Source organism: Monopterus albus, unplaced genomic scaffold, assembly GCF_001952655.1.
Source record: "Monopterus albus unplaced genomic scaffold, M_albus_1.0 scaffold5.1, whole genome shotgun sequence".
Taxonomy (NCBI): Eukaryota; Metazoa; Chordata; class Actinopteri; order Synbranchiformes; family Synbranchidae; genus Monopterus; species Monopterus albus.
In genome coordinates, this window is record NW_018127885.1 from 1,283,523 (window position 1) to 1,296,011 (window position 12,489).

The 12,489-nt window shown below is 40.5% G+C and overlaps 2 protein-coding genes across 7 annotated transcripts; both read left to right on the forward strand.

Annotated features, from left to right (window-relative positions):
• Positions 1 to 493: 493 nt before the first annotated feature.
• On the forward strand, positions 494 to 5,832 carry LOC109967425 (receptor-interacting serine/threonine-protein kinase 3-like). 5 transcript variants are annotated; one of them, XM_020612998.1, is made up of 12 exons: positions 494 to 576; positions 2,278 to 2,432; positions 2,567 to 2,879; positions 2,974 to 3,119; positions 3,226 to 3,275; positions 3,501 to 3,653; positions 4,438 to 4,517; positions 4,627 to 4,714; positions 4,819 to 4,877; positions 5,076 to 5,121; positions 5,245 to 5,487; positions 5,575 to 5,832. In XM_020612998.1, the coding sequence occupies exons 2-12, from the start codon at positions 2,284 to 2,286 to the stop codon at positions 5,586 to 5,588; spliced, it is 1,341 nt and encodes a 446-aa protein (XP_020468654.1). In that variant the 5' UTR covers positions 494 to 576; positions 2,278 to 2,283; the 3' UTR covers positions 5,589 to 5,832. The 5 variants fall into 5 exon arrangements, with proteins under 5 accessions (XP_020468654.1, XP_020468663.1, XP_020468648.1 ...); XM_020613007.1 differs by having other exon boundaries at positions 495 to 576; positions 2,281 to 2,432; XM_020612992.1 differs by lacking the exon at positions 494 to 576 and adding an exon at positions 1,847 to 2,074 and having other exon boundaries at positions 2,273 to 2,432.
• A 972-nt stretch (positions 5,833 to 6,804) lies between these two features.
• Positions 6,805 to 12,233, forward strand: impdh1a (IMP (inosine 5'-monophosphate) dehydrogenase 1a). Of its 2 annotated transcripts, XM_020613095.1 has the most exons (15): positions 6,805 to 7,077; positions 7,667 to 7,765; positions 8,336 to 8,384; positions 9,001 to 9,102; positions 9,204 to 9,278; positions 9,439 to 9,645; positions 9,778 to 9,865; positions 9,977 to 10,176; positions 10,327 to 10,417; positions 10,519 to 10,614; positions 10,824 to 10,967; positions 11,120 to 11,261; positions 11,388 to 11,531; positions 11,634 to 11,717; positions 12,167 to 12,233. In XM_020613095.1, exons 1-15 carry the CDS (start codon positions 6,842 to 6,844, stop codon positions 12,186 to 12,188), a joined length of 1,779 nt encoding a protein of 592 aa, XP_020468751.1. In that variant the 5' UTR covers positions 6,805 to 6,841; the 3' UTR covers positions 12,189 to 12,233. The 2 variants fall into 2 exon arrangements, with proteins under 2 accessions (XP_020468751.1, XP_020468761.1); XM_020613105.1 differs by lacking the exon at positions 7,667 to 7,765.
• The last annotated feature ends 256 nt before the right edge of the window (positions 12,234 to 12,489 follow it).

The window sequence follows — 12,489 nt, forward strand, 5'->3', positions numbered from 1 at the left end:
CAGACAGCCCTCTCTCTCCTCCTTACACTTTTAAAACACTCCCTGCAGTCCCCACGCCCACCTCCCCAAAGCCCCTGTCACTTGGGGTGACTTGCTAAATGCTCCCTTCCCTCTGTTGCTACCTCCTTTGTCAGTCCTCACAACACAAAGCACATCCAGGTGTGCGTGTGGATTTTCCGTCCATCTGCTTCCTCGGGAGGCTGTCCTGTCAAATCAGTGATGCTCCCCAGTCTAATGCACACCTTCAGTGTGGTGAGGAAAAACACACTCAGCACACCTCTTCGTTCAGAGACTGCCTCTTTAAGCTGATCCCCTGCTTCATATATCATCAGCATGAGACAAGGGCAGAGAGGGAGGGAAGCAAAGGAGTGTTTCAGAAGGACAGAGGATGAGATGCATGCAGCCAGGAGGAGAGAGACGTAATGTAGAGTGAAGCCGGTGGTAAGAGAGGTTCACACAGTGCTGAGCGTAAATGAAGGTGGGTGGAGAAGAGGGAGGGGAGAGAGAGAGCAATGGAAACGCTGAGAGCAGACCGCACCTATCAGTGCCAACTGAAAGAACAAGGCACTATGGGAAGTGAGTAAATACACATCACCTCGTTTATGGTAAGGAAAGGGTATAGCTATGATGGTGCCCATCATCATTTAGATCTATGGCAGCCATTATATCCTCAGGCATGTTTCAGAGTAATGTTTGACATTAATTTAAACAAAACAGTCTCAGCATGGCTTTTGTCTTAGATGTGCATGGGATAGCATGCAGGACAGAGAGAAGGATACATAATAAGATACTAGGAATAAGCTGAGATTATCCATCATGTAATCACATAACTGATCAATTTTACAGCTGGAAATACAACCAAGACTCAGTGCAGTCCCGCGACCCCGTTCGGGACTAAGCGGTCTGGATAACGAATGGACTCAGTGCAGCCAAGTAGCTCTAGCTCAGCTCTAAAACTAATGTAATTATCAGTGTGTGTGTTTGAGCTTTTAATATTTAATCATATAAAGTGTTTTAATATTTGATTTTTCAAATAGATCCTGTAGGTTAATACTTAGTTGCAACTAGTTTCATTGCATACATTTTATCTTCAGTTTATGTGTCAGTTAAATGTCTCAACATTCGTATAACAAAAGCAAAGGGCAGCTGCTATTCAGATGGCAGAGAGGCATAAGAAACAATTTACTTACAAGATTATTATCATTAGTTGCAAAAACATTGTGGACAATTCGGCAGAGTACAAGTGGACTGGGATATTTACCATGGATCTACTGAATGAATAGGAAACAAATGAACAGGTGGGCATAAGTGACTGTAAAGGAAGGGAGGGCTGTCAGGAGAACAGTAGTGTCTGAAACAACAAGATAGTGAAATCATGGCAAAAGCAGACATGAACTTGAATGAACTGTGGCACAAAAAGCCATGCGATATTCCTCATATCACAGACACCACCGAGTGGTGACAAAATAAAACTGCAGTGTCTGTCAAATCTTCTGTCCTAGATCACTCCAAACAAAAACCTCTTGTCTGACCTCTAGTCTAACATAGATAAGGAATTGCCAGATTTCCATATACAGATGTTCTTTATTTTTCTTACCACACCAACAACTCTCCAGGAAAGAGGTTAAACAAGTGTCTCTTGTAACTTCAGGCATGCTTGCTACCACTCCAGGAAGTGGAGTTCCACTGTATTTTTATAGGCAGTATAAAAATAGTATCAGTCAAACTGCAATCAGACTTTATAATCAAAAGTATTTTAATAAAACTTTTCCTCTCTTAAAGGTATTGTTCCTTAACGAGGCATTAAACCACTTATATTACTATCTGGTTGAGGTTTTGATTTATGCCAATAGGAAGGTGACTCATTTCCGGTGCATGCAGTTCTTACAGTCTGTGAAGTCTGTGGCCAACTCATGTTCACTCACTCACTCAAGCCCCACCCATCTTACCGTGTCACTCTGCTCAGCAATTGAGGAACAGGAAACAAAAACTTAGCAAATTGTTTTGCCATAACTTTACTGTGGCAGACTCCAGCAGTAATTCTTGCACTGGACAATAAGTTATGCTATCTGTGGTGAGTACAAGCCAGATTGTTAATACTGTATTAACAAGACATAAGAAAATGTTTATCAGCAAAATGTGCTGCTGCTTTAATGTCAGGGTCAAAGCTAAGCAGTAATTACAGGCTAGTTCAAAAAAACAAATACACAAGCAGCTATTAAATAACTTTATGTATGTTTTGTCCCCTTTCTTCTATTATTATTTTCAACTGGTCAGCAGGAGATGGCACTGTCAAGCCGCATGAATCAACTAGTACGTAGTGAAAGCCTGGAGAGATGGGTTTTTATTGACTCTGGGGGATTTGGTACTGTCTACAAGGCCAGGCACAAAGACTGGGGATTCGATGTGGCTGTTAAGCTGCTAAATGATGGGTAAATGCCTAAATATTTGAAAACTATTTTACAGTATTAGTTCATGCACATCCATACATGGTAAACAGCAGTTTAGAGAGCTCTGTGTCTTTTTCTTCCTCTCTCCTCCTTCCAAACATCCCTTACTGGTACAGCTCAACACTGTGTGAAGAGGCTAAGCATATGGATATGGTCTCCTGTGAGTTTGTACTGAGGGTCTATGGAATTTTTGAGGGATTTGGGCCATGGAAAGAACCATCCATGCAAAAGGGAATAGTCATGGAGTTCATGAGAAGAGGATCTGTTAAAGACCTGCAGAAAACCCTGTCTGGCCCTCCACCATGGCCCCTGGCCTTCCGCTTAGCCCATCAAGTGGCTCTAGGCATGAACTTCCTCCATTTAAAGGACCTTGTACACAGTGACCTGAAACCAAGTAATGTACTGCTGAATGACGACCTTAACGCCAAGGTAGAGTTTCATCAACATAAACTGTTGAGTTTATATTTGATTTAAGTTGTTTTAATTATCTGTCTAATGTTATGTTTCTCTTTTTGCTCAGTAGATAGCAGACTTCGGTCTGTCCAGGGTTTCCACAAGCGCTTTGAATAGCAACAGTGAAACCGGAGAGGCTGGAGGCTCATACATGTACATGCCTCCAGAGGCTTTTACAGCTTCATATAAACCTGTCCGTGCCTTCGACATATACAGGTTAACATTCAAAATAATTTCTTTTAAATAAGAATGCTGTGGTTCAAAACCTTTAACTGTGTAAACATGTTACATAGAAACTCTTTCTCTCTTTTTTTTTATTCAGCTATGGCATCCTTCTCTGGTCGATTGCTACTGGCAAAGAGCCCTATCCAAGTATAAAAACTTGATTTTTATTGTTCTACCATTTTCCACTGCTTTGTTTGATTTCTGGCATTTATATTTCCTATTTTTAATTCAAGTTAATGGCATCCTGCTATCTGTCTTTTTAGTTGGTATTCTTTTGTTTTTTTTCTCCATAATTTGTTACTTTACAATACATACACACAGTTGTGTTTGCAAGTTATGATGCATGTCTTCATTATACCAAATGCACTGCAGATGCTTGTTATAGTCTTGTGGAACTGAACATCCCTAGAGGGGACAGACCTAGCCTCGAGGACATTGACCACAAGGTGGAAGGACTGAAAGAGCTGGTTGACCTCATGAAGTGGTGCTGGGATGGGAATCCCTTGAAAAGGCCTAAATTTACAGGTCTGTATTTGCTATAATAATATAAATGCTCAGTGTCACCACATCACATCATTTGCTACTCACATATACACTATATGGACAAAAGTATTGGGACGCCTAGTCGTTACATCAACAGGGACTTTGACACTGCATTCAAATAAATAGACTTTAATATGAAGTTGGTCCCCCCCGTTGCAGCTATAACAACTTCCACTCTTCTTTGAAGGCTTTCGACAAAATATTGGAGTGTTTCTGTGGGAATTTGTGCCCATTCATTCTGTAGAGCATTTATGAGGTCAGGCAATGATGTTGCCAAAGGTGTTTGATGAGGTTTAGGTCAGGGCTCTGTGCTCATCCAACCATGCCTTTAAGGATCTTGCTTTATGAAGTGGGGTACAGTTACGCTGGAATAGAAAAGAGTCTTCCCCCAACTGTTTCCACAAAGTAGGAAGCATAGTGTTGCCTAAAATGTCTTGGAATGCTAAAGCATTAAGACTGCCCTTCACTGGAAGTAAGGGGGCCTAGCCCAAACTTCAAAAAACAGCCCCATACCATTAACCCATCTCCACCAAGCTTCACAGTTGGCACAATGCAGTCAGACCGGTAATGTTGTCTTGGCATCCGCCAAACCCAGACTCCCAGTACTTTTGTCCATATAGTGTATTTCCGAATCAAATGGGCTTGAAGACATTTTGTCACTTACAGTAAATTACACCTGCATAATTTATGAAGCCACAGTACATTCAAACACACTGTAATTTACTTGTGATATGTCTTCCTAAACAAATCATGGCTTCTGTTTCAGACTGCATTGATGTCACTGAGAATTTGTTCTCAAAGCACGAGAAGGGAATTCATGATGCCGTCTATCGAGTGGCAAAACCGGTGCAACTCATACATTTTCTTTCAGAAAATGAAAAGCAGTTAAAATTCCCACAAAACAAATTTAATTTGTTTCTTTTTCTCATGTGTGATATTTTCCTCCATGTTATAGGATTCAAAAACCAGTAATCAACAACCAAACACAAGTGGGACATTCAGTTGTTCTTCTCAGACACCAGATGATGCTGTCTGTGAGTTCAGTAAGTGTAAGATAATAAATTAATCCTTACTTCCCACAGTAAAACATCAAAACATCATTCAGATGCACTTTTTAATTTTAATTTAAATTTCTATTTTTTTACAGAACAGTCCAAGTATGATATTGTGGATCACATTAAAAAAACTGAAACGTCTTCAACACAGGTATGCTACATGGACTTTGACCTTTGCCTCACAGCAAGGTGAAAACATTAAGTAAACTAATTTAATGAAGTAGTTTTATTGTAGTAAACAAACAAACTGTTGCATCAGATCAGAATCAGTAAAATCTGTTTTTCTATCATCGTATCGGTTCACTGGTATAATTATATAAACTGAAGGAGCTTTTTATTTTGCTTACAGGCTTCAGTCCATGTTTCAACTCAAAGAATGAGTGATAAAGATAAAGGTGAGTATTTTTGTCACTGAATTGATGCATGAAAATGAATCAAAGATCTTTGTGTTAAAAAAGTGTATAATTTAAGTATGCTTTTTATGTAAATATTTTTGTCCTTTTTTTATTTTCAAACAGCAACGTTTGTCGATGGCAACAGGGCAACATTAATTCAGGCCGTTTCAGAAGTAATGGTGATAGTAGACAAGCTTGGAAACATGGTCCACAGTGAAACCTACTCAGTGATTGAAGCTCACCTGACAAGTCAAGAAAAAATGAGGGATCTTTATCAAAGGGTATTTCGTCCAGGAGGGGTAAAGGTCAAAGCAGCCTTCTATGACATCCTTAGAGAAGATCATCCCCACCTAGTGGAAAGGCTCGGTATGACTTGCTTTTGTTAAAGCAGTCAAACATGTTTTATCGTATGAAATGTTTTTCAAGTTTTTGATTTCTCCTTTTTCCCCTCAGGTGGAAAACACTGATGCAAACATGGCCTTCCTGCATTTTATGCCTGAAAATGTCAAAGACTTTCCCTGCTTCTCCTCCTGCACTTTCATTTGTTGTAAAAAAAAAAAAAAAAAGTGATACATTTCATTCATTCATGTTTTTGCAGTTTGTTAACATTTTTCTATATAATTTCTTAAATAAACTTTTTCAGAAAGGAGGAATATTATGTCCACTTGTTTTTGTTCAAAATGTAACATGATGTGTAGTTCAGGGGCTTTATTATCAATCACAAACATGTTCTCCATTGTGGGGAAGTCCTTGATTCTTCCAGTGGAAAAAGGGACCCCAGGCCACAAAGTTACTCCCCTGTCTCATTGTAATACACAGGTTTAATCTTCAATGCTCATGATGAATAAAGGTCCAAAAAAAGGACTGTAAGGACTGCAACAGTATTCTGGGATTTAACCTTTGTTTCATTCACAGCTCTGTCGCCTAGAGCCCTGCAAAAGCACGCACACACACACCTTCACACCATGGTAGTCCTCCAGGGGTAAAGTGTGTTCAGGCTTTATTGTGACCCATCCTTCTCTTCATTAGTCCTACTGCCTCACTCCACCCCATACGCCCATATCACTCCACCCCATCCTCCTGCATTAATGCTCCCAATCCTCTTTGTGTTAGAGTGACGTCTGCTACTGTCAGAAACAGAGTTAAGCTCGGTAAGCACCAGTAGAAGCAAAGTGGAGAGAAGCACCCAGCCTGAGGGACAACCAAACAGCACTGCATTCTGGGCCTCCAAGGAGACAAATCTCTGCTACCTAAGCAAGAGCTGACTTTTATCCCCAGTGGCAGCTCAACTTCCAGCTGGGGAGCATACATGGGATCCTAAATTTGGTTTGCCAAGATAGTTGACTTCATCAACAGGTTAGCTAAAAACCCTGCATCCCCCACCTGAGGGCCTTAATGGCCTCCAAGGATGACTGCTGAAAAACAGGAATACAAACTCTGAGCAAGCAACATTTTTTTCTGTCTTCTTTTTTAATGCTGCTTCTGAATTCAAAGTTGTTTGTGTGAACATGCACTCAAAGCATTGGGTGTTTGTGAGTGCTTATAATTGAACAAATGTGTTGGTGTGTGTCTGTTGGGAGCCACTGAAGTCACTATTTACTTCGAGTCTGTGTGTGTGTGATTTTCTTTGTGTGTATGATACAAGTCACAACTGCTTGCAGAGTGTGTGCGTGTGCAGTGGTGAGGCCTTGTGGAGGTTGTAGCCCTGGATTTCCTAAAGATGGAAGGTCATGGTTATGACCAATTTGGAGATGGGGAGAGGGACGGTTACCAGATCGACTACCGGAGGATTGTAGGGGACATGAAACCAGCACGACTATGCATCTCAAACAGAGATGGGGAACAGCCTCGCCCCTATGAGTCCTGTGCCCACCCAATGCCATATGGACATGGGCATGAGACTGCAGCCCAGCGCTACACTGCTACACGAATCCAAGCTGGATATGAACCAGAGAGGTCTGTCTCACACTCACAACTCTGCATAGCCTGTAAGGCCATAACCCTAAAATCACTGCAGACCTTCTCGAATTTGCAAAAGTGATAGTGTGAAGCCTTATTACTTGTAAAAATTGTATGTTCAGCAGCAACAGTATGCTTCTGCAAACCCATTTATCAGCTACCTGGGCACCCAACCAAATCCTATTAACTGCTGTACTGCCGTCACTGGTGTATAGAAAGAATTTCCACTGACGAGGATGTATTCCTTCTCTTAGCATTTCCTTCATTTGTAATAGGATCTGGTTACACTATGTGTGTAAGAAACAAAGGTCAAGAGAACAAGGGGTACATTCTTTTAGAAGTAAATGGCTGACTAAACAACTTCTTTTATATAAACAATACATTTATGTACACTGCTTGCACACATGGGACATATAGGATGGATTTGTGTTAAAATTGTCAATAAAATGTTCATTAAAATATTCAGCATAAGTAACAAAAATGATCCACTATCCCTTTGTGTTCATGTCTTTACACACTAATGAAATCTTCAGATCTGGCTAACTCAGCTGTATGATATGTGCCATTGTGTGTTTTTATATTTCAGCATGGCAGACTACTTGATCAGTGGAGGCACAGGTTATGTTCCTGAAGATGGGTTAACAGCACAACAGCTCTTTGCTATCGGCGATGGACTTACATACAAGTAAGAAATGCTGATCAAAAAACAAACATTTTACTGACTAGTTTTTAGTCATTGCTAGCACACTATCACAGATATGTGTGCAAAAATGGTTCACATACAGGTGTACACACAGAAACACAGTCATGCAGTGTCATATCTGATGCTTGGGTTTTATATGGAGGATTATACAGAGTAATGCTACTTTCAAGGATGATTCTGAGTGGTGACACAGGCATTAAAAGCAGTGTGTGTGTTTGCGCACATATCAGTGTTTTAATGGGTGATGAGTGTGGCTTCCTTAATGGAGGGTATATGCACGGTTTATCAGTGTGCACACAATAAATGTAGAACATTTCAGTGGGTTGAAAAGCTGACAATGAGTGGATGTAATCTTTTCAGCTTTCAAAGTACTGTAAGTCAACAAAACGGCTCCTTAGGAACCGATACAGTTCGCATTCACTACTAAATATATATCAGTCTTGTTTATGGTAGTGTGGTAATGACTATTCTTAGTCATGCTGTTTCCAGTTCCAAAGCATGATGTTTCCATATTTCACTCTCTGATCACGTGTCTGTTTCTTCTATCATTAGTGACTTTGTGATCCTCCCTGGTTTCATAGATTTTACTTCTGAAGAGGTGGTGAGTATCATCACACTGTCGAGCACTTAACAAGCCGTATGCTGTATTATATGCATCATAAATACCAACGTGTGCTGATATTTTATATCCCTGTCAACAATTCACAAGCTGAGACAAGTTTTGCTGTAATTCCTGTCATTAATCTGTAACTCTGTGCTATGTTTGTCAGTTAAGGGTGCTTGAGCACAAAGTTGTTTATTTTACTTGCTTTGTTTTTGTCTTTGCAAGCTCTGCTGGGACATTAAATTAATTTCATGCCCAGGTCACATGGGTCACTGCTGGATAGCAGGTGTTCAAAACAGACACCTGCATATTTAACACTCAGCAGGTGATTTCACCATGTCAGCCTCTAAACTGACTTTTAGACTCAGTGTGTAGGAATATATTATCAACCATTTGGTTGCTTTTGTGCTGCAAGTGCAAGACTGTAGGGATGTTGTTTGTGGGAAAGTATCATGGTGATTAATTCTCCAGACATGCATGCACCTAGGATTAATTTAGAACATGTCATAGCACAGCATTTAAATTATATTTTAGATTTACTTTGAAGTATATATTTAATGGTGTTATAAGATCATAAAATGATGTTTCTGTTGTCAAATGCATCACATTTTAGGACCTAACTTCTGCACTGACAAGAAAGATAACCCTGAAGACACCTCTTATTTCATCCCCCATGGATACAGTCACAGAGTCATCCATGGCCATTGCCATGGCAGTGAGTATAAACAAAGCACAGACTCAAGTACAACACATACTCACTCAGCTTAGCATCTTTTTGTTGTGGAAAGTGCATCAGTTTTTTTGTACCTGTTTCAGCTGATGGGTGGGATTGGAATAATTCATCATAACTGTACTGCTGAGTTCCAAGCCAATGAGGTGCACAAAGTCAAGGTATGATGGATCAAGTCAACAAAGACATGGACTTACTGTACATTAGACAGTATCGGTGACACTGTGACATTCACAGCAGCCCTTTCTCAAAATGAGATGTTACTGATGTATGCACCAAAGTCCCCTAACCACTCGACACTTGTGCTTTTGTTTTCACCAGAAATTTGAGCAGGGCTTTATTACAGACCCGGTGGTAATGAGTCCACGACAGACGGTGGGGGATGTGTTTGAGGCCAAGATACGCCATGGTTTCTCTGGAATCCCAATCACAGAGACTGGCAAGATGGGTAGCAAACTTGTTGGCATAGTGACCTCCAGAGACATAGACTTTCTGTCTGAGAAAGACCATGATAGACCTCTGGAGGAGGTAGGTGTATAACTGATGTGTTTATGTGTGTAAGAACATAACATATGCAGCAATAACATGGTGCCAAATATGTGGGTCGTCTGATGATACATTTTTCATTGTTGTAATCATTTTAACTTCTTTTTCATTCAGGCAATGACCAAAAGAGAAGAGTTAGTTGTTGCTCCAGCTGGAGTCACCCTAAAAGAGGCTAATGATATATTGCAGCGTAGCAAAAAAGGTAAATCTGTCAAAAGTGCTACTGTACCCCAAGCAGTCAACACTTGGACTAAAGTACATGCTCAGGATTTTTTTTCCCTCTTTTACTAATTCCACACTCTGACTCACTTAGGTAAGCTCCCCATAGTGAATGACAGTGACGAGCTGGTCGCCATTATTGCTAGGACTGACTTGAAGAAAAACAGAGATTATCCTCTGGCTTCCAAGGACTCCCGCAAGCAGCTGTTGTGTGGAGCTGCCATCGGTACCAGGGAGGATGACAAATATAGGCTGGACCTTCTCATGCAGGCTGGGGTAGATGTAATAGTCCTGGTAGGTTGTGCTTTTAGTTAGTTTATAATTTGATTTTAAAGTCATATCACTAATGATAATGACTAACATAGGATGAGGATAATGCCGCTGTGATCATTTGATTTTTCTAATTTTGTACTTACTTCCCACATCTGGGTCTTTGAATTACAGGACTCCTCTCAAGGAAACTCAGTATACCAAATCAGCATGATAAACTACATCAAGCAGAAATATCCTGAACTTCAGGTAGTTGGAGGAAACGGTAAGCTCAGCTTCTTTTCGCTGAGCATTTGTGTCGCTTTAACTCCTACTTAAAGAGTTCATCCTCATTCAGCTCTTATCTGTACCTCTGCCTCTCTCTAGTGGTGACAGCTGCTCAGGCAAAAAACCTCATAGATGCTGGTGTGGATGCCCTGAGGGTGGGCATGGGTTGTGGTTCAATCTGTATCACTCAGGAAGGTATGCCAAAGACTACAGTACTGTGAGCAGCTGCTGCTTTCAGATAAAACCTATGCACAAAGTCAACCAAATTGCCCCCTTTTAAACTCATTTTTGCAAATACTAATACGCTTATGAAGTGAAACAGCAAAGAAACCTTGAACAATTTAAGAACTAATAAAAATACACCACTGGACATGAAATATTGCATAGTAACTACTGTTTCTCAGTAATGGCATGCGGACGACCCCAAGGTACATCTGTGTACAAGGTGGCAGAGTATGCCCGACGTTTTGGGGTGCCGGTAATCGCTGATGGAGGCATTCAGACTATTGGACATGTGGTGAAGGCTCTGGCCTTGGGAGCATCTACAGGTAGAAAAATGTAACATTCTCCTACAAGATGTCAGTGATGGGGTGAAACATGCTACTTTTTCAAAATGAAAGCACATTTTTGTAAGTGTTTGCTTATTTGTTATCATCTTTCCCTTGCCTGTTGTCCTTACATCTCATATGTATGCCCTCAGTGATGATGGGGTCATTGCTTGCAGCAACCACTGAAGCGCCAGGAGAATATTTCTTTTCAGATGGTGTGCGTCTGAAGAAGTACAGAGGAATGGGCTCCTTGGATGCAATGGAGAAAAATAACAGTCAGAAACGTTATTTCAGGTGCAGTTGTGGGGTTACAGAGGCGGTTTGGTATATAAACATTATTCCAAAAAGCAGTATAATCATAAAATATTATTGTGACACACTAATTCCTTACTTTGTGTGAATGGTTCTGTGTGCATTCAGTGAGGGAGATAAAGTAAAGGTGGCTCAGGGTGTCTCAGGCTCAGTACAAGATAAAGGCTCCATCCATAAATTTGCTCCTTACCTCATTGCTGGTATCCAACATGGCTGTCAGGACATAGGAGCCAAGAGCTTGTCCATTTTACGGTAAGTGTAAAATTGTGATTGTATGGATGTTTGTTTGTTCACTGTAAGTCTTTATTGTGTGAGGGCTTTTGACTATTCAGCTGTGTGTGTCTTTTATCCCAGCTCAATGATGTACACTGGAGAGCTGAAGTTTGAAAAGAGAACCATGTCTGCTCAGATGGAGGGAGGAGTCCATGGCCTCCACTCGTAAGACTGACCTCTGACTCCTTCTTACTCCAAGTGCCTTGTTTTTGTGATCCCTGTCCCTAAATATTTTGGTGGCAGTGGTGGTGTGGTGAGGGCTGCCATCAATTGTTTCCTCTCCTTTTTCTTTAAATATGAGATATATACTTTATGAATAAAGGCACTATTTATGTATTTAAGCTCAGTTATTATTAGTCTCTTTGTCAGAGATTATTTATTGTAAACCTCTCTATAATTTACTTGTAATTAGCAGCAACAAAATGTCTTCTCTCTTCCTTTTCTTACCCATGCTATCATATTAGATATTCATTTGTCCCATGTAAGTACATCCATGCAGTGATCACACCTCCATCTTCTTTCATTCATTCATCTACTTTCAAGACTGTTTTTGTAGTAATGAAATGTTATTACAACCCAGAAAATGCTAATACTTTGTTTAATTCTTAATGTAGTTATGAGAAACAGCTTCACTGAGGCGGGAGGAAGGGGAAACATTCGTTCTGGGCCTGATGTGCCAACCCCTGCAGCTATGAGCGGATTCACCCTGCGCATGTGATCACTACAAACACAAAGCTGCTGTTGCTGAACCACATCCAATCGTTGACACAACTTATTGTGCAATCTTCTCTTCTCTTCCTCATGTTTGTTCCATCTATGAAATTTGTAAGGGTACACAAAACAACACACCACAACCGCAACCTGAATGTAAAGTTCAAAGATGAGCCAAAGAGCCATGCCCATTAATAAGGTCTTTATTTGTCTTTTTCCTGCTGTG